General features: G+C 46.6%; 1 protein-coding gene across 7 annotated transcripts; it reads right to left on the reverse strand.

The window, feature by feature from the left end:
• Window positions 1–669: 669 nt before the first annotated feature.
• Window positions 670–20,243, reverse strand: PRR13 (proline rich 13). Of its 7 annotated transcripts, none has more exons than XM_070410135.1 (6): window positions 20,189–20,243; window positions 19,533–19,571; window positions 18,600–18,985; window positions 6,257–6,367; window positions 2,801–3,073; window positions 670–1,174 (listed from the first exon to the last, which is right to left on the reverse strand). In XM_070410135.1, the coding sequence occupies exons 2-6, from the start codon at window positions 19,549–19,551 to the stop codon at window positions 1,136–1,138; spliced, it is 828 nt and encodes a 275-aa protein (XP_070266236.1). In that variant the 5' UTR covers window positions 19,552–19,571; window positions 20,189–20,243; the 3' UTR covers window positions 670–1,135. The 7 variants fall into 7 exon arrangements, with proteins under 7 accessions (XP_070266236.1, XP_070266232.1, XP_070266233.1 ...); XM_070410131.1 differs by having other exon boundaries at window positions 6,257–6,406; XM_070410132.1 differs by having other exon boundaries at window positions 6,257–6,406; window positions 20,175–20,231.
• Between the last annotated feature and the right edge of the window lie 250 nt (window positions 20,244–20,493).

The following is a 20,493-nucleotide window of genomic DNA, read 5'->3' on the forward strand; positions in this document are numbered from 1 at the left end:
TTTTTTTTAGCCCTAGCTGGTTTGGTTCAGTGAACAGAGTGTCGGCCTGCAGAATCAGGGGTTCCGGGTTCGATTTACATGCCCGCAGAATCAGGGGTTCCGGGTTCGATTCACATGCCCGGGTTTCAGGCTCGATCCCCAGTGGGAGGGATGTAGGAAGCAGCCAATCAATGATTCTCTCTCATCATTGATGTTTCTATCTCTCTCTCTCTCCCTCTCCCTTCCTCTCTGAAATGAATAAAAATATATTTTAAAAAAACAAAAAACTTTGTTTAAAAAAACAGGAGCCCTGAAAGGAAATAAGACAAAATAAGGAGAAATGAAAGAGACATCACATACAAGGTTATTATTGAACCTTGTTCAATTCCTTTGGGTGTTGGTTCTGGCCTTAACATTAGTCAAGTTTTATTGGGCAACCCCAATTCAGTAGAGTCATCTGAAAAGGGATAGTTTCCTGAAATGGAAATAAGGCTTGGGGACGCCAGTGCCTTTCTTCCCACCCACTCCACTACCACCGCCCCCACCCCCAAATGAGGGAGTGGACATTAGGATCAAAGTGAAATAGAATTAAAGAAGTCTAAAAGAAAAACAGAGCAATAAAAAAAGTTTTTTTGGCAAAGGTGCCAGCAGACCCTGAACGACGGATGAATGATTACTCCGACACAACAGTTGCTGTGAAAAAGAAGGCTAAGGGACGGCCTGGCTAAAGGAACCAGGCAGCCTCGATTGCCTGCCTCGTTAGGCTTTTATTGCAGTTTGATATAAAGTTTATCTTTTAGATACAATCAGTAGGGTGAGTAATCTTGGAAAAACACATGTGTTTGCATTGTCCTCTAGGCAAGGGCACCCAAAGATTGGGCATAAGGATTCCAGTAAACACCTGGGGATCTGCACGTGCACAGACTTGTTTGGAAAGGTCAAGGAATAATTAGGGGTGCCGCTTTCAACACTCCCCTAAGTCAGATTTCCAATAAACAAAGCAGGCGGCTTTCCGCACACTTCCCTTTTCTCAGAATGTCCTCCTTACAAACTTTCCAACCAAATCTCATGCTCCCCCACATCTCCCCCTTTTTTGTTTTGCCGGGTATAGAAGACAGAGGGCTGCGGTGAACTTGACGCCTGGGAATGTTGGGTTCTACAAGGCTTGTTCACTGTTGAGTTCTGATTCTATAGACTATAAGAAAAACAAAAAGAATTACAATGAAGGCAACAGTTAGTCCGATCAGGTGCCAATTGATTCCAGGAAACCATGTGGTAGGGTCTATCCAGTTTAAATGCTCCTTTACTGCATTCCAAGCAGTAGTATGTTGTTTGTGCTCATTAATAGCAAGTAGGGAGTCTTTGATTTGTTTTTGTAAAGCATTCACTTCTTCAGTAAGATTGTCATGAAATACTCCCCACGAATGCTCTTAATGTCAACCTACTGATGGTGACTGCTGTTCCATTTTAAGGGGGTGACACATATGTGCTTATGTCCCCAACTGCAATTAAGTATTTGTCTGTATGCTAAGGTGTCCTGTCTTTTCCCCAAATATTCAATGGCTGCTTCTACAGCTTGTAACCTAGCCAAAATTTTTTTACCTATGTGCTGCTGCATAGTAAATTCTTTAGTTACATTCTTGGCCATACTGTCTACAAACGTGGCAGTCTACACAGACTCAGGAAGGCCCACCACAGCTACGCTGGAAGTAGTAAGAATAACAATAGCCAAGATAATGGCTGTTATGAGCATCCCCAAAAATCTTTTAGGCCTCAAATGACTTAATGCTTTCTAAAATTTCAATGGATGATGAACCTTGCCACTCCCTAGTAAGGTTAATGGGTATTAAGACCTCAGCCTGTCTCCTCAATATTATAATGGTGTTTATATTCAATGAGGTGACATTTTGATTGGTAATACAGGATGAATAGTAGGCCCTTTCTCCTACCTGTATTAGAAAAGAATTATTGTTAAGTAATTTGTAAGCTGGGACCCATGAGAAATACATAACGATGTATGGTACATACCAAACTACTATCTGAATGATATTTTGAAAAGGTCCTAGTATAATTATTGGACTTCTGTTGATAATCTCCATCCCATAAGTTCAGTGGATGGAAAACATGTCCTAATCTCCATAAGGTTTCCTGAACCGGAAAATCTTGTAGTTGAGGGCGAGGGGAACCAAACCTCCTCCTGTCCATGCAAGGGGGGATTGTAGCTGACCCCACAAAAGTGCCATTGGAGGTACGGTTGGACTAAACTATTAGTATAATTAGCTTGCAGGCAGCCATGTGGGCCCCAGTCTACAATCCGATGGTCTCCCAGCTGATAATAATGAGCCCGTTCCCCTCGGCAGACTTCCCAATGTAAGGCCTCCAGGGAGGGATCCCACTTCTTATTTTGCTTACATGGAGGCAGTGGTGGAGCTGTAGCACAGGTATATCTGCCCTTGGCTAGACTTCCTGCTGAGAGGAAGATAAACTGGGCCCTTGCTTGTCCTTCCTTGGGGATAGTATGTAACCAGATCTGATTATGAGCCTTTAAACAATATTGGGGTGTAGAGGAAGTAGTAACACAAAGAGATAAGAGGTTAGAGTGGAAGGTAGTATTAGGGGACACTGGGGTCCAATGTGTCCCATTTTCAAGACTGCCTATAGGTGGCAAGTCCACGCATCCTAGGAAGGAGGTCAAATTGTTAGAGACAGGGAAAGGGGTATCTCCCCAGTGAGGGATCTAAAGAAAGGTGGGTCTATAACATGGACCCAATACATGGTGGCTGATGCTGGTCCAAAGCCAAATAAGAATACTAAACCATACCGAACAAGAGCTGAGATGAATCAAAGCAGTCATAGCAAGAAAGAGGTTATCTGGCGTGAGTGGAAAGGAAGTACGCTGCAACAGTTCCTCAGCCTCTTTCATCAGCTTCTTTATCATTCCCCAGGTTATTTCGGGGACCGTCCGGGTCCGGCGAATGCGCAATGTTCGGTTCTGTGGAGTCCCCGAGCCAGAATTCTTCATTTCTGGAAGAGTATTGGCCCCGTGCAATGCCACGGCAGGGTTTGATCCAGCGTGCTGTAATCCACAGCAGCCCTGTGGGGGTAGAAATACACGCATATCCCTCCCCATGTTAATAATTCATTGGATCCCATTCAGTTATTAGTGTCCACATCTCGCCACAAGACTTGTGGTTTCTAAGGTGGGGTTCTTGAGGGTTAAAAATGATTATTCAGATTCAAAAAAATTAAAGGTAAGGACTGCTTTAGATAGTAGTATAGCAGGATCCTTGAGTCCCATATTCCCTCTTTATTGTTTTACTAGCATAACCTTCAGGGTAGCATGGGCACGTTCAATTATGGCCTGCCCTTGTGGATTGTAAGGAATTCCTGTAGAATGCTGGATGGACCAAGTTCTGCAAAAAGCAGTGAAGCCCTGGCTGCTATAAGCAGGCCCATTATCTTGGTTAATATAGCTACAATTGGAAACAGGTCTTATTGAATTCATGCAAAAAAACGTATTGCCACTTAAGAATTGCCAAATACTGGAGGGACAGGGAGGGCTTAAAATGCAAACCTGGAAGGATTGTCAAATTTATTTTGCCAAAAAAATCATATTTCAAAGTGTATTAGACACAAACATAGGCTAGCAAACGTCAATTCCCATGGTTAATAGATGGCCTTTAAAAAAAATTTACCTGATTAATATAACATATAACAATTTCAATAATTTATAGAACTTTTGCTTCCTGGGTAAAAAAAAAAACAAGACAGATTTTTTTCCTTTTAACAGACTAGAAAAGGACTCTCCAAAATAAGGTTTATTTTCTAATTTCATTTGTCCTTGGGTGAGGTCAGCAAATGACACTAATTGGATTTCTGCTACCTGTATCCCTGAGTATATTGATATAAGCTACTTACCCTCTAGTTAGGGAGGCAAAATGCAAATCATTTACTCTTAAGTTTCCTTGGTTTAGAGAAGATAGGATTTACTAGATGGCTCCAAATTGCTATTTAACCATTTCAATTTCTCTATTTTACTTGTCCTGGCTTACTGGTCTGTGTTATTTATATAATTTCCTTTCAACATTTCTCTTTATAAACAGTCTACTTTCACAAACCTTTCTACAACTTCCACAAACCTTTCTTCAGAACCTTACAACTTTCAGAAATAACCAGCTCTAGAAACCACTTTCTTTCTCCTTCAAAATGCATCTCCATGCCTCATCCTTCTATTACACCAAAAACATACCTTCTTTCCAATTAGTTAGAATTCTTAACCCTTAAAAAACTTCATTTTTAGGTGACATATAAGTAATTAACATTCCACAGATTAGCAATACATTCATATTTTAATAGACATTTCAAATAAAAAACAACTTATTAACAGATTCAAATCCATCCTCTAGATTCTCCATATGAAGCAAATTCAGATTGATTAATATTTCAAAATACCTCGATATTTAATAATTTTTACTATCTAATCCAGCAAACTCCAAAGTTTTGAGTTATCAAACACTTTGGAAAACTATGTTTAGGCATATATAATTACCACTGAAAAAGCTTTATCATATACCCTTCATTTCAGTTATATTTATTTTGCGTTAACAACTTTGAGATTTTAAAGCCAATTATTATAAGCCAAGGCATTTTCTTGGCAAATTTTGTAACAGGGGTAACTCAGTGGCTTTAATGTTAGAGTATTAATTTTTTTTTTTTTACAAAAATGGGAGTGGCCTCCAAACTGCTATTTCTGCAGCCTGCTGGAGGGCACTTCTACAGATCTAATTATTTTAGGAAAAAGACTTGGGGGGTTTAAATGATTATTTCCCATACTTTTTCTCTCTGAGTAGACTAACAACATGAAGTCTTACATATAAGAAGAGATCTTAAAAACAGAAACAAAAAAAAACAACCCTATAGTAAATAGATGCGAACTCATAAAAGGGTGGATTGGGACATTAGCCTTAGAATCTTCAAACTAAGTCCCTCAAAGATAAGAAAGCAAGCAAAGAACATCAATCAGTAACCAAGTAACATTACAGATAGACAAGAACTTCTACTAAGAGTTTCTAGTGGCTGATGCCTTGAGAGGGAGAGCAAGAAGGATCCCCAAGATTAAGAATTCTTGGCAGCTGCTGGGAAATTCCTGCAATCCCTGCCATGTCTTCAGCCTGCCACAAGTAGCTGGGACCCCTAGCAAAGTGAAATATGCCCCATCTTTAAACAAATTAAACCAAACAACAAAGACACATAAAGCAACAATCAACAGATGCTCATATATGATATTTACAAGCGTGCATAACACACAGACAAGACTTAATAAGTCAGAGTTCTTTTCATAGATCTTTCAGAAGATATTTGAAAGTACCTGGGACTCACAGCCTGAATGGGGCCCAGAGGGCTCCCAGGTGAGGTCGCCAGTGAACAGCCATAAACAGCCTGTTGTTCACAGATCTCATCATATTCTGTTCTCTATCATAAATACTGACTGGCATCCAGAGTTGTTTTAGCCAAATCTGCCAGTCCCAAGGCGTCTATGGTAATTTTCTGACAAGGCATTAAGGAGTCCTTTTGTAAATGGACTGCTAGCCTCATTTTCTCTAATACTTTTCCTTATTTCTTTAAAGGTATTAAAGAAGAGTGGTTCATGTATCTGATTACCTTGCTGATCTTGCATAACTGGGCAGGCCAAAAGCTCTCCTTCTATCATAGCTTGCCTGACACATGATCCCTTAACTGAGGATCTAGTTGATGAGCCTTCCCACACCGGAGGCAGAGGATTGGGGGCCTTAGGTATTACAGGCTTGACAGGCTCTACTTCAGGAGGAGGGGGCAGTGATAAATCCTCCTGGCGTTCTGTAGGCTTTTAATCCTCAATATGAAGTGGGCATAGTGCAGCTCGAACAAGAGCCCACATAGTTAAAGATGACAAGGGCACTCGTTTTCCCTGGGCCTGATTTCTCTTTAAATTCCTACCTACTTGTTCCCAGAGATCAAGGTCTAATGTTCCAGCATTAGGGAAACAAGGACTATAAATTATAACCATTTGCAACAGGCTCTTTAATTGTTCTTCTATAAATGAGGCACCATTTGCTTTTAATTACTTTTTAAATTTTTTGTATGTGATGAAATTTTCACTTCTACTTTTTTTTAAAATAACTTTTTAAGTAACAAAGAGATCTGTTATTCGGTGGACAGTTGCTGTCCTATTGTGAAACCTTAGCTGAAAAACATTTCCCTCAAACTTAGATATCCCAAGTGGGTTCCAATGACTTACTGCGCAGTTACTTTCGTTTCCTTCCTCTTTGTTTTCAAGGGCTCCACATGTCTCGTTGCATTCCTTCGTCTTCACACCGGGTACCACATTGCCAGGGCTGGTCAGCAGACCCTGAACGACGGATGAATGAGTACTCCGACACAACAGTTGCTGTGAAAAAGAGGGCTAAGGGACAGCCTGGCTAAAGGAACCAAGCAGCTTCGATTGCCTGCCTCGTCAGGATTTTATTGCAGTTTGATATAGAGTTTATCTTTAGATACAATCAGTAGGGTGAGTAATCTTGGAAGGACACATGTTTGCAATGACCTCTAGGCAAGGGCACCTGAAGATTAGGCATAAGAATTCCAGTAAATGCCCGGGGGTCTGCACATGCACAGACTTGTTTGGAAAGGTCAAGGAAAAATTAGGGGCGCCGCCTTCGACACTCCCCTGTCGGAATTCCGATAAACAGGGTAGGTAGCCTTCCACATACTTCCCTTTTCTCAGAATGTCCTCCTTACAAACTTTCCAAGTCTCATGCTTCTCCACACAAAGGCAAGAGGCAGACCAAATATTGAAAGAGAGGAAACAAATTAGAACAATGTTAAGACACCCAGAAAAAGACAAAATAAGGAGCAGGCTTACTGTGAAGCCTGGGCTAAAGGTCAGATTAATCTCAAGACTTTACAATTGGGTCATTTATAACCCAGGGGTTCTGAGAGCCAGTGTGACAGGGAGTGGCTAGCCATCAAATTCTAATGTACAGGACAAAACAGATAAGATTAAAAATTGATAAAATGATATCATCCTCTAACAGTGACATGGCTACTACTGGGGCTGGCCTACAATTGTAACCAGCTTTGAAAGAGAAAGATGGGATGCACCTATTCGTAATAGCTAATAATTTCATGAATCACCAAATTCTTCTCAGAAAAGGAACCAAGTTAGTCAAGAGAATGAACTTGCCTTAGGGCCACAAAGCAACCTGATATAGGGAGAGGATTCCAAAGGCAGCAAACTAAAGATTCATCCCAAAGCTGGAGTGTCAATTTGTATTTTAGATTTCAAGGATTTCCTATCCTTTCCCATTCTCAAATGTGTGAAATCTTGCTATTGCTTCTACTAAGAGAAGAATGGCATGGACACAGGGTAGTAAGGGCATACAATAAAAACATTTGAGAACTATCATCTTGAGAGTCTTAAACTGATGTACAAAACAGAGGGCACAAACCAAATGCTCTCAGGAGCCAGCCAAGTAATGTAATTGGGAGAAGCTGGCCTAAAAAAAAAAAAAAAGGTAACAAGAAGTTGAAAAGGCAATGAGAAGACTGGAAAGTACAAGACCTATCTATAAGGAATGACCACTACTCAGGGCCATATTTCTGTCTTTAGAAATGTGGGCCCAGCTCCCTCGGGTGGAGTGTCCCTGCCAGCTCGCTCCTGGCTCGCCCGTCCCCCGAACGCTCCCCACCTCATGCGCACCCTTGCCCTCCCGCTTTTGTACGCCGGTGCAGCGGGTGGTGGGAGCATCCGGGCATTTCCACCGCCGAGCAGCGACCCACGCCACGTCAGCGGTTGAGGAGCTCCCATGGCAGGGACGAGGCGGGAGGGGGCAGGAGGCAAACAGGAGTGAGGCAATAAGCCGGAGCCGCTCTGCGGCGGGTCCCGAGGGAGGCGGCGGGGGCGGTGCTCTTGCGGCCGGGGGAGGGCTGGCGCGGGGCTGGTGTAGCCTCTCGTGCATTCCCTGGCCAGCCTGGCTCCAGACATGCATCTGCATCAGGTCCTCACCGGTGCTGTCAACCCTGGAGACAACTGCTACTCCGTGGGCAGCGTCTGGGATGTCCCTTGCATGGATTTGGGATATTTGAAAGATGATTTAAGAAATTATAATCAGGAGAGGAGAACCAAGATGGCGGCGTAAGGTACAGACCTGTGCGTGCTGCCTCCCACAACAACATCGAGACTACGAACTATAAAACAAACAGTTATCATTCAGAACCATGGGAAAGCTGGCCCAGTGGAAGCTCTACAACTGAAAGGAAAGAAAGAAGAGCATTGAGACTGAGTAGGTTGTGCAGAGGCTCCAAGAACGGAGGTACGGAGTCATGCGCCAGGTGGGCTGCAACTGGATGCGCGGTTTTTTTCAATCAGAAGGGGATGCAGACTCTCAAATCCACTGAGCTTGTTTGGGGCGGGGCCTGAGGACCCAGACCCCTACGGGGAGAGGCGGGACGGCCTTGAAACGGGCCGGAGAGTGAGAGTGGCTGTCTTGCGGAGCTGCTTGCCAGCACTCGGGTATGAGAGATGCTGAGTCTCGGAGAGGCGAGGAGACGCCATTGCCCTTGGCCCCGCCCTGGTGATTCGCCAAGAACAGAAGTGCAGAGTCGCGCGCCAGGCTGGCTGCAACTGGATGCGCGGTTTTTTTCAATCGGAAGGGGATGCAGACTCTCAAATCCACTGAGCTTGTTTGGGGCGGGATCCTGAGGTCCCAGACCCCTACAGGGAGAGGTGGGACAGCCTTGCAACGGGCCAGAGAGCGAGAGTGCCTGTCTCGCGGAGCTGCTCGCCAGCACTCAGAGACGTGAGACGCGGAGTCGCGGAGAGGCGAGGAGTGGCAGAGACGCCATTGCCCCTTGCTCTGGTGATTCCCGGGGACCCCGCCCTACTCAATTTACATCCCCACCCATGCTGTGCTAGTGGCACAAAGAGAACCACCAGCGCTTTTGCAGCCCAGCCCAGCAGAATGCAGATTTCAACTCCTCGCATACATAAGGGATACACTCAAGAAGCAGAATCAGGTTCGGAGGAAGCCGGAGCCAGACCCGCCTGGGCCAGCAACGTGGAACCGCTGTACCAGCAAATGCACAGGCAGGTCCACCAGATCCAGTCTCACATGGGATGCTGGGAGACGGCAGACAGGCAGTCTGTGCACTTGATAGAAAACGAAATCCAAGCAGGCATACCAGATATTCAACCACCAGGAACGCCTGGAGATTTTGTCAAGCAAGAAGCCACCCAACAAAGGACAGAATGCCAAACTTCGTGTTGCTGAGACGGCCCCCGTGAGGCCGAGGCGGCCCATGTGAAGTTGAGACGGCCCCTGTGAGGTTGAGACGGCCCATGTGAAGTTGAGACGGCCCCTGTGAGGTTGAGACGGCCCCGGTGAGGCTGCGACGGCCCCGGTGAGGCTGAATCGGCCCAGGTGAGGTCGAGACGGCCCCGGTGAGGCTGGGACGGCCCCTGTGAGGCTGGGATGACCCCGGTGAGGCTGGAACAGCCCCGGTGAGGTTGAATCGGCCCCGGTGATGTCGAGACGGCCCCAGTGAGGCTGAGACGGCCCATGTGAAGTTGAGACGGCCCCTGTGAGGTTGAGACGGCCCCTATGAGGTTGAGACGGCCCCTGTGAGGCTGAGATGGCCCCGTTGAGGTTGAATCGGCGCCGGTGAGGCCGAGACGGCCCATGTGAGGTTGAGACGGCCCCTGTGAGGCTGGGACGCCCCCGGTGAGGTTGAATCGGCCCCGGTGAGGCCGAGACAGCCCTGGTGAGGCTGAGACGACCCATGTGAGGTTGAGACGGCCCCTGTGAAGCTGGGACAGCCCCGGTGAGGCTGGGACGCCCCCAGTGAGGTTGAATCGGCCCCGGTGAGGTCGAGACGGCCCCGGTGAGGGTGAGACGGCCCCGGTGGGGTTGCAACAGCCCTGGTGGGGTTGAAACGGCCCCGGTGAGGTTGAGACGGCCCCAGTGAGGCTGGGACGGCCCCGATGAGGCTGGGACGGCCCCGGTGATGTTGAGACAGCCCCGGTGAGGTTGAATCAGCCTAGGTGAGTTCGAGACAGCACCGGTGAGGTCGAAATGGCCCTGGTGAGGCTGAATCGGACCCTGTGAGGCTGAAACGGCCCCGGTGAGGCTGAATCGGCCCTGGTGAGGTTGAGATGGCCCCGGTGAGGTTGAGACTGCCTCAGTGAGCTTGCAACAGCCCCGGTGAGGTTGAATCAGCCTAGGTGAGGTCGAGACGGCACCGGTGAGGTCGAGATGGCCCTGGTGAGGCTGAATCGGACCCTGTGAGGCTGAAACAGCCCCGATGAGGCTGAATCGGCCCTGGTGAGGTTGAGATGGCCCCGGTGAGGTTGAGATGGCCCCGGTGAGGTTGAAACTGCCTTGGTGAGCTTGCAACAGCCCCGGTGAGGTTGAGGCAGCCCCTGTGAGGCTGGGACAGCCCCTGTGAGGCTGAGATGGCCCCTGTGAGACTGAAACAGCCCCTGGGAAGCTGATAAAAGTACCACATGAACTCACTCATTTATGGATAATAAGGACCATTATAGACTGATGAACAAAAATGGATATTCCGGCAAAGCAGCATTGAGCATAATGTCAAACTACAGTGGGAACCCTGGGGAGTGTTGGTGGGGGTAGGAGATCAACCGAAGGATTTATATGCATGCATATGAGAATAACTAATGGACACAAGACACTGGGGGGTGGGGGAAGCCAGGGGAATGTCAAGGGGGGGAAAAAGGAGACATGCGTAATACTCTCTGTAATACTTTAAGAAATAAAAAAAAAAAAATTAAAAAAGAAAAAGAAATGTGGGTCCACAAGCTAGTTTCCAGCTTGAAATCTGAGCCTTTGTTGAAAATGGCTGATATTTAATGCAGAGTGGTCCCTCAAAAAAAAAGGAGTCTCATAGTCAGATATAGCCATGGGCATCCAATTTTGAATCTCTGGCAAAGATATATGTACCAAAATGTTCACTGCAGCAGATTAAGTGTATAGTAACACTAGAAACAATAAAACATTCCAGCAATAAAAGAGTGGTTGAATAAATTAAATGCTGTTAAAACAATCAATGTTATCTACATAAAATATACACACACATACATAGACACAGAAATGGAATCAACTCCAAGATATATAATTAAATGAGAAAATGTTAGGTTCAAAACAGGGCCTGTACTATGCTCCCATCCTACATAATAAGAGAAACATACAAATTAGCCATCCCTCAGCTACGCTCAAGCCATGCCCACCAGCCCATCAGAGTGACTATGCAAATTAACCCAACAAAGATGGCGGTTAACTTGCATATGCAGGTGTCAGGTGCCCCAAGAGGTGATGGTGCCTGCAGCCGCAGGCTCCCAAGACTTTTGCCGGTTGGGGAGCCGAGGCTGCCTGTGCCTAGCCACGCCCACGGGCTCCCAGGACCTTCGCCAGTTGGGGAGGCGAGGCCGCCTGCGCCTAGCCACGCCCGCGGGCTCCCAGGACCTTCGCCAGCCCTGGGAGGCGAGGCCATAGCCACACCCACAGGCTCCCGGGGAGGCGAGGCACCCACGTCTAGCCACGCCTGTGGGCTCCCGAGGCTTTCGCCGGTCGGGGAGGCGAGGCGCCCACGTCTAGCCATGCCTGTGGGCTCCCGAGACTTTCGCCAGTCAGGGAGGCCAGGCCACCTGTGCCTAGCCACACCCGCGGGCTCCCAGGACCTTCGCCAGCCCCAGGAGGCAAGGCCATAGCCATGCCCACGGGCTGCGGGGACTTTCGCAGGTCGGGGAGGCGAGACTGCCTGCACCTAGCCACGCCCATGGGCTCCCGGGACCTTGCCAGCGGAGAGCGGGAGGTTTGGAGGACTTGGCAGAGCAGGAGACCGCTGGACATAGAACAGAGCAAGAGAGAGGGCGGCTTGGAAGGCGCAGCTCCGTCACCCCAGCTTCCTCATCACAGCTGTGGAAACTGACAGCAGGGAGGAGGAAGTCCTACCCCCACAGAATCAGCCAGAATCAGCCATTGGTCAGATAGCCAGGACTCTCATTCACCTGCATCTCAGATCGTGACAGTAGAGAGGTGGGACTATGTCTAAAGAACAACTGTTGATACAACGTAGCTCTGCAGCCAAAAGATGCCAGCGTTATCGACAGAAAGTGTCTGCAGAGCAGCGTGCGTCTGATCTTGAAAGAAGGCGGCACCTGCGACAGGATGTATCTGAACACCAGCTACTAGAAAAACGTCACTCTGGTGCTGAAAAACACCGGTGTTATCGACAGAAAATGTCTAAAGACCAACGTGCCTTTGAAGTTGAAAGAGGGTGGTGGCAATAACAGAATATGTCTAGAGAACAGTCATCAACAAGTACTACCAATACCGGTAGGAACTGCCTTCTCAGCGAAAATGGAGTACATGAGGATGCAATCCTCGAACATAGTTGTGGTGGAATGACTGTTCGATGTGAGTTTTACCTATCACTAAATTTCTCTGATGAAAAACCATCCGATGGGAAATTTACTTGATGTTGTAGCAAAGGGAAAGTCTGTCCAAATGATATACATTTTCCAGATTACCCAGCATATTTAAAAAGATTAATGACAAACGAAGATTCTGACAGGAAAAATTTCATGGAAAATATTCGTTCCATAAATAGTTCTTTTGCTTTTACTTCCATGGGTGCAAATATTGCATCGCCATCAGGATATGGGCCATACTGTTTTAGAATACACGGACAAGTTTATCACCGTACTGGAACTTTACATCCTTCGGATGGTGTTTCTCGGAAGTTTGCTCAACTCTCTATTTTGGATACAGCCGAAGCTACAAGTAAAAGATTAGCAATGCCAGAAAACCAGGGCTGCTCAGAAAGACTCATGATCAACATCAACAACCTCATGCATGAAGTAAGTGAATTAACAAAATCATACAAGATGCTACATGAGGTAGAAAAGGAAGCCCAATCTGAAGCAGCAGCAAAATGTATTGCTCCCACAGAAGTAACAATGGCGATTAAATAAAACCGTAACAGTGATCCAGGTAGATATAATTCTCCCCATGTAACCGAGGTTGCTATCATATTCAGAAATGAAGATGGAAAACCTCCTTTTGAAAGGGACTTGCTCATTCAGCACCCAGAATACAATATTTCCTCAATAAACAATTTTCCAGAAAATCATTCTGGGATAGTATATTCCAAAATATACTATGGAGCTTTCTGAATATGCATCTAAGCACATTCCCTTCCCAGCTCCTCTCTGCCATTCACCTGGTAAATCTCATTTTTCCCACTTATATTTTTCACACTCAAGGCACAAGAGGTATTTGAAAAGTTGTAATGTCACTTTTCCTGTGAAGTCATCTTTTTCTTTATCACAATCACTTTTTTTATTTTATAGTAAGTATATTAGTTTTCTATTGCTACTGTAACATATTACCACACATTTTGTGGCTTACACCACCACAAATTTATTCACTTACAATTCTGGAAGTTAGAAGTCTGAAATGAGTGTTATGGGAATAAAATCAAAGTTAGAAGGGTCGGTTCCTTCTAGAGACTAGAATAGAATCTGTTTCCCTGCCTTTTCCATCTTTGCATTTCTTCGCTGCCGGCATTCCTTTGCTGTTGGCCTCATTCCATCTTCAAAGCCAGCAATGGCCTATCTAATCTCTCTCACATCATATCTCTCTGATCTGTGAAGTCATCCTTGATTCCTCCTTCCCTTCCCAGTTATTTCTAGGTTTATTTCCCTCCGGACCCCCCATCTGTCTTTATTAATGAACTAGAGGCCCAGTGAATGAATTTGTGCATGGGGGGGTCTGGCTGGCCTGGCCGGCAGGTGTAGAATGAGTACAGGCCACAGGAGGTTGGCTGACTACCCCCAGATGGGGTGAGGGGGCCGATCAGGGGCTGGGCTTGCCAGGAGAGGGGCCGAGGGCGGTTGGCCATCTGGCCCCGCCCCCACCAGGGTGTTGGGGGCCCGACAGGAGCCCGGATCAGGCTGATTGACTGCTGCACGTCATAGCCACCCTTCATTGACGGTTCTGGTCGCTGGGCTTTTATATATATAGATTATCTTAGATGTCTTTTTCCTCTACTCAACAGATCTTTGAGAACCTGATGTGTAGTACTGTGCATGGCACAGAGTGAACCAGTGGCCCTCAATTCTAGCTGTGCATCAGAATCAAACAGTTTCTTTAAAATACTGACTTATAGAATCCCAGCCTTAAAGAGTCGTATTCAATAGATTTGGGACAAAGTCCTAAATTACTTTCTGATAGGTAAAGGGCAACCAGGGCTGAGAACCTCTGTAGCAGATACAAAAACTTATGCCAAAGACCTATACCCATTCATTAAAAAGAAGACATAAATATTCATTCCACCAAGCCTGAACCAATTTTGAAGGTTCCTTCCACTTAAGAAACATAGAGACAGTATGGTCTCTTGTTCACTAATGCTCTGGTTCCTTACTATTAAACTGATACACTTTATTTTTTTTAAATATATTTTTATTGATTTCAGAAAGGAAGGGAGAGGGAGAGATAGAAACATCAATGAGAGAGAATCACTGATTGGAAGCTTCCTGCACACCCCCCACTGGGGATCGAGCCTGAAACCTGGCATGTGCCCTTAACTGGAATCGAACCGAGGACCCTTCAGTCCATAGGCTGACACTCTATCCACTGAGCCAAACCAGCCAGGGCAAACTGATACACTTTAAAGCGACTGTGGAAGGGCAGCAAAAGTAGTGGAATGTACTAGGCCCAACCAAGGTAATGGCACAGGTGTGCAGAGACCAGGACAAACAGCTTTATTTGGATTGAGAGTTGGAGAATGTGGGGAGGACCTGAAAATAGCATACTGAACTAAAGAATAGAGATTAAATTCCAAAATGGCAGTCAGAACTCATCAACAAATGGACTCTACTTCCCAGCAGCCTTGCAGTTAGTGCAATTAATTAAAGGTCTGCAGGGAAATGTATTTGCCATTAAATTGGCCAAGCATGCCACAATTAAAAAAAAAAAAAAGTAGTTTGTTTTTCTCCCACAATTAAGTTTCCACAACACCTCCCCAACTACAAATATTACAAAAGAAAGTTAAATCACATTTTCTAGATCTTTAGACTTATTTTCAGCATTTAGCTCAAAGGTTTCACCATCTTCAAAAAATAGTTCTCCTTAAACCTCATCAGCTAAAAGCTCTATCCAAGCACTGTGAAGATGGCCTTTGCTAGCCCATGGCAATTCTTTTCCCATTTCCCCTAAGCAGTTAGGGCTGAACAGCAGAGTGAGTCTCAGATTGGGGTAGGGGGGAGGGGGGCACAATGGCTAATTTTCCCCAGTGCAAGATGGCATTGAAGCTTGATGGGAGAGCAGAACTGGAGAGACTTGAAGGTAGGGTCCAGACCCTGTATTCAGTCAGAGTCACTGCTGGAAGAGGAGGAGGAGGAGTGCTGCAAGGGGAAAGGGGAAAGGAGATAGCATCCAATCCAAATGACATTTGATCACTCCATGGGACATTCTTTGATTCTCTACCCTGCCACTCAGGTACATTAAGAAGGTCAGGAGTTTTAAACCAGATTGTCCCTTAAATCGCAAAAGCAAGGATTTCCTTAAGCAGTGAGGATATAGGAATGGATTAAACCATCCTAATTCATTGTACAGAATTTAACATACTTCATATAGAGCAAGTTTTCCAACCTTCTTTACCAAAGCCAATGCAAGGAATAAATTATAGGCACAAGCTAGGGAATAGCTGCTTCCTTATAAATGTTAATTGATTAGCTGCATGGAAAGTTCCTAGAGCAGTGGTTCTCAACCTTCCTAATGCCGCAACCCTTTAATACAATTCCTCATGTTGTGGTGACCCTCAACCATAAAATTATTTTTGTTGCTACTTCAGAACTGTAATTTTGCTACTGTTATGAATCATAATGTAAATATCTGATATGCAGGATGTATTTTCATTGTTACAAATTGAACATAATTAAAGCAGTGATTAATCACAAAAACAATATGTAATTATATATGTGTTTTCCGATGGTCTTAGGCGACCCCTGTGAAAGGGTCGTTCAACCCCCAAAGGGGTCCCGACCCGCAGGTTGGCGACCCACAGGTTGAGAACCACTGTTCTAGAGGCTATAAACCTAAGAAAAGTGAATAGAAACAATAGCTGTGTGTGCATTTATATCTCTACTTTTTCCTAATTGGGAGAAAGTGGGATAGAAAGTTGGGAGACTCCTAGTCGAAGTACTTTACACGCATACTCCCATCAACAACTGTCATTGAAAACATTTTGAACCCTGGCCGGGTAACTCAGTTGGTTAGAGCATCATCCCAATATGCCAAAGTTGCAGGCTCAATCCCCGGCCCTGGTTGGGGCATGTGTGGGAGGCAACCAATCGATATCTCTCTCTTACATCGATGTTTGCCTCTCCCCCTCCCTTCCACTCTCTCTAAAAATCAATGGAAAAATATCCTCAGGTGAGAATTAACAAAAAAGTATACACACACACACACACACACACACACATTGATTTCAGAGAGAGAGAGAGAGAAGCATCAATAATAAGAGAATCATTGATTGCATGGCCAAAGTGGGGATTGAGCCCACAACCCAGGCATGGGCCTAGGCCCCCTGACAGGGAATCAAACCATGACCTCCTGGTTCACAGATCGATGCCCAACCACTGAGTAATACTGGCCAGGCTAAAAGATTTTGTTGTTGTTGTTAGTCCTCACCCAAGGGTATCTTTGGTGAAGGGAGCAGGAGAGACAGGGAGAAAGAGAAACATCTATGTGAGAGAGACACATCGATTGGTTCCCCCAACCAGGGCTGGGAATCAAGCCTGCACCTGAGATATGTGCCCTATACTGGAATCAAACCCACAATCCTTCAGTCCGAGGGCCAACACTCAATCCACTGAGCCAAACAGGCTAGGGCTAAAAGATTATTTAAAAACAAAAAACAATTTTGGAGTCTCTCCAGGGTAATTTATCCCCCATTCAATCTCACCTTTCCTTCTCCTCAGACTTCTACAAAAGATCCAGAACCAGGAATTAGTGCCCAAAGCCATAAGGAAATAAATACTAAGCAGTAAAATGTTAATTAAGGCCTCCTCAAGATCCAGGTTGATGCAATCCTTACAGAGTTGTCCAGAGAACTACTTTTACCCTTGCTAATTAACACTCCTCTAGAGCAGTGGTTCTCAACCTTGGCTGCACATTAAAATCACCTGGGAATCTTTTTAAAATCCTGATTTCTGGGCCCCGTCCTCCGGAAATTCTGTTTCTTTGTTATGGGGTAGGGCCACAACATTAGTAACAAAGAAACAGAATTTCCGGAGGATGAGGCCCAGAAATCAGGATTTTAAAAAGATTCCCAGGTGATTCTAATGTGCAGCCAAGGTTGAGAACCACTGGTCTAGAATGAGGATACTTACTTAGCCTTGGGGCTGAGCATAAAACTTAGGTTTTGAGGCTGAGAATCACTAGTCCTCAATTTCCCCACTGGGTGGGCAGGGCAAAAAGGCCTATGTAATTAACACAACACCCTGAAGGAGAGAAAGGAACTCCAGGAACTAGGGCCAGATTATTATTTATTAATTATAATATAAGACTGTTTTGTCAAAAGACTGACCCTACTGCCCTGATGGGTGTGCTCAATTGGTTGGAGTGTTGTCCCGTATACGGAAAAGGTTGTGGGTTTGATTCCCCAGTCGGTCAGGGCACGTATGGAAGGCAATACTCTCTCTCACCACCACCCTTCTCAAATCAGCAAGCATATCCTCCGGTGAGGATAAAAAAAAAAAAAGCTGACCCTGTTAACGGACATTTGACCACCTCAGTGGGTATGTACAATTAAAATCGCATCTGGGAGTGAGGGAGGGGTTCAAAAATTCTGGGAGAGAAAAAAGCAGACAAGAAAGGCTTTTGATTCTGAGATCCATTCTAAGGCTCAGTCTAGCCCAGTGATGGTGAACCTTTTGAGCTCGGCATGTCAGCATTTTGAAAAACCCTAACTTAACTCTGGTCACATATAGAAATTTTTTGATATTTGCAACCATAGTAAAACAAAAATTTATATTTTTGATATTTATTTTATATATTTAAATGCCATTTAACAAAGAAAAATCAACCAAAAAAATGAGTTCGCGTGTCACCTCTGACATGCGTGTCATAGGTTCGTCATCACTGGCCTAGCCCCTCACCTGTAGAAAGCCCAATTAGCTTAATATTTCTTTTCAAAATTATCAGATTCTTCCCAGTGGGAATCCTATATAATAAAAGGCTAATATGCAAATATCCCCTCGACTGGGAGTTCGACCAGGGGGCGGGGCCAGAGGGCCAACCACTCGCGGCCCCTCCCCTGGCAGGCCCTACCCCACCCCCTACCGCCCCTCCACCCCATGGGGTAGGCCGGCCAGACCCCACCCATGCACGAAGTCCTGCACTGGGCCTCTAGTCCTTTATAAAAAGGAAGAACCATCACCAGAGCAACACAATCACTGCCCCATGTCCTCAGACTGTGAATCCCCCTCAATCACCCCCTACTTGCCTAGTCTCTCTGAGGGGGCACCCCTTCCTAGCCAAGCTCCAGAGGGCACTGACCTTGCCATGCTTATGGTGCGCCTGCGACTTTTTTTGAGCTTTCTTCATTTTCTTCCGCATCTTCTTGTCTGTCACCATTCCTGGTGCTACCATGCCAGGAGCCAAGGGATTAATAGGAGGCATGCCAGGGGCAGGTGGTGGATATGGAGGGGGATAGGGGCCTGATGGTTGGTATCCTGGATATGCTGGTGGTGGCACAGGATAAGGGGGCCCGATTGGGGGGAAAGCTGGATTCCCCTGGGGAGCTCCTGGGGGAGTGGGAAAGGGGCCAAGGGGAGTAGGAAACGGGCCCGGAGGAAAGGCAGGATTGACAGGCGGTGGATGGGCAGGATTGGAACCTCCAGGGTACCCGACATTAGGGGGATATGGATTTGGCCCTGGCTGCCCTGGTGGAAGAAGCAAAGAAGAAATTAAGATTAGGATTACCCGATCAACCAAAGGACTTGTATACATGCATATAAGCCTAACCAATGGACACAGACAACGGGGGGGGGGGGGGTGAGGGCATGAGTGGATGAGTGGGGGGATGGGGGCAATGGGGAGAAAAGGACACATATGTAATACCTGAATCAATAAAGCCAAAAAGTTAAAAATAAAAGATCAGGATTACCCAGGGCCTCTGACAACAAATAACAAAAAGGCAGGGATTCAGTTTCTCACTCAATACTTAAAGGGAGATGGAAAAGTGAGGAAGGAGAATGGAAGGTAAGGGAAACAAATCCACGTAGAAGAGATAAAAGGTCATGTCCCTCTCCCGCTGGGAAGAGAGGGAGATGGTGAACTCGAAGGAAAGACAAAAGCATGGGTCAGCCATAGTCTAGGGACGTGGCCTTTGCAGATGAGGGGAGAGGTGGAAGGAAAACAGAGACGTCCTGTTGTGGAGCCCATTTGGAAAGGGGTTGGGGTGGGGAAGAGAGCACCCCAAACACCTACCGGCACTGGGATTCCACATGGTCAGGTGTTCGCTACAGCCTGAGGAGAAAGAAGGCAAAAAGCTGACCGCCCGGAGGTGGGGAGGGGATTTAGGGACCGCGCCCCACCCCAAAGCCCCCAGCTCTACAGTGGGCTCCGACAACCACCATGACCCCCACCTAACACGTGTTTCTTCCACTGTTCCTTCGCCCTCAATACCCATTTTATTCCTAGTCCCCTAACCACGGGAACCCAGCTCCCAGGGCAGCTCCGCCGTCCACTACCTCGGTCCACAGCGGGAGGTCTCCACCTCCGCGAACTTCGCAATCCCCATCACTCATCTCCCTTTCTGTGTCCGTGACTTTAACCACCCACAGATTCAAGAAGGATTTTAAGCAACTTCACCACCATCCCCCCGCGGGGACAGGGGACAGCACCCCCACCCAGGCTAAGAGAAGGACCCTCCTCCAAGCCAAACCTGGAAGGTGTAAGAGAAAAAACCAGGAAGGTGGCTCAGAAAAGATCCTCCACTGCTTACATATGTAGACTCACACCCTTGCCCATTAAAGAGAGCACACGGAGACCCTGGCTCCCAGCTGCGAAGGGACCCCTGACCCAGGAGCGGGAAAGGGAGAAAACTGGGGAACCCGGAGGCGCCGTCACCTTTACAACCCCACCTGGGCTCGGCTGGTCCTTCTCAGGCTCCGCTCTCACTTCCTCTCTCACTTCCTGGTCACGCCCCCACCGCTTCCGCTCCGGCACTCGCCTCTGCTACCGCCTAATTGGTAATTATGTGGTCGTTCGGCGTTGTGATTGGAGAACGCGCCCGTCAATTACTCTACCTGGCAGGCTAGCCGGCTGCGGTTGCAATAGGGGCGGAGCCGGGCACTCTCAGGGCGAGGCGGGCGGGGCGGAAATTCCTAGGTGTGGGGCTGGGAGAGACTGGTCCGGAGAGGGAGAAGCCGGTTTCTGGGCACAGCCC

Source organism: Myotis yumanensis, unplaced genomic scaffold (genome assembly GCF_028538775.1).
Source record: "Myotis yumanensis isolate MYYU_CA2020_CCGP unplaced genomic scaffold, mMyoYum1.0.hap1 SCAF_3, whole genome shotgun sequence".
NCBI lineage: Eukaryota > Metazoa > Chordata > Mammalia > Chiroptera > Vespertilionidae > Myotis > Myotis yumanensis.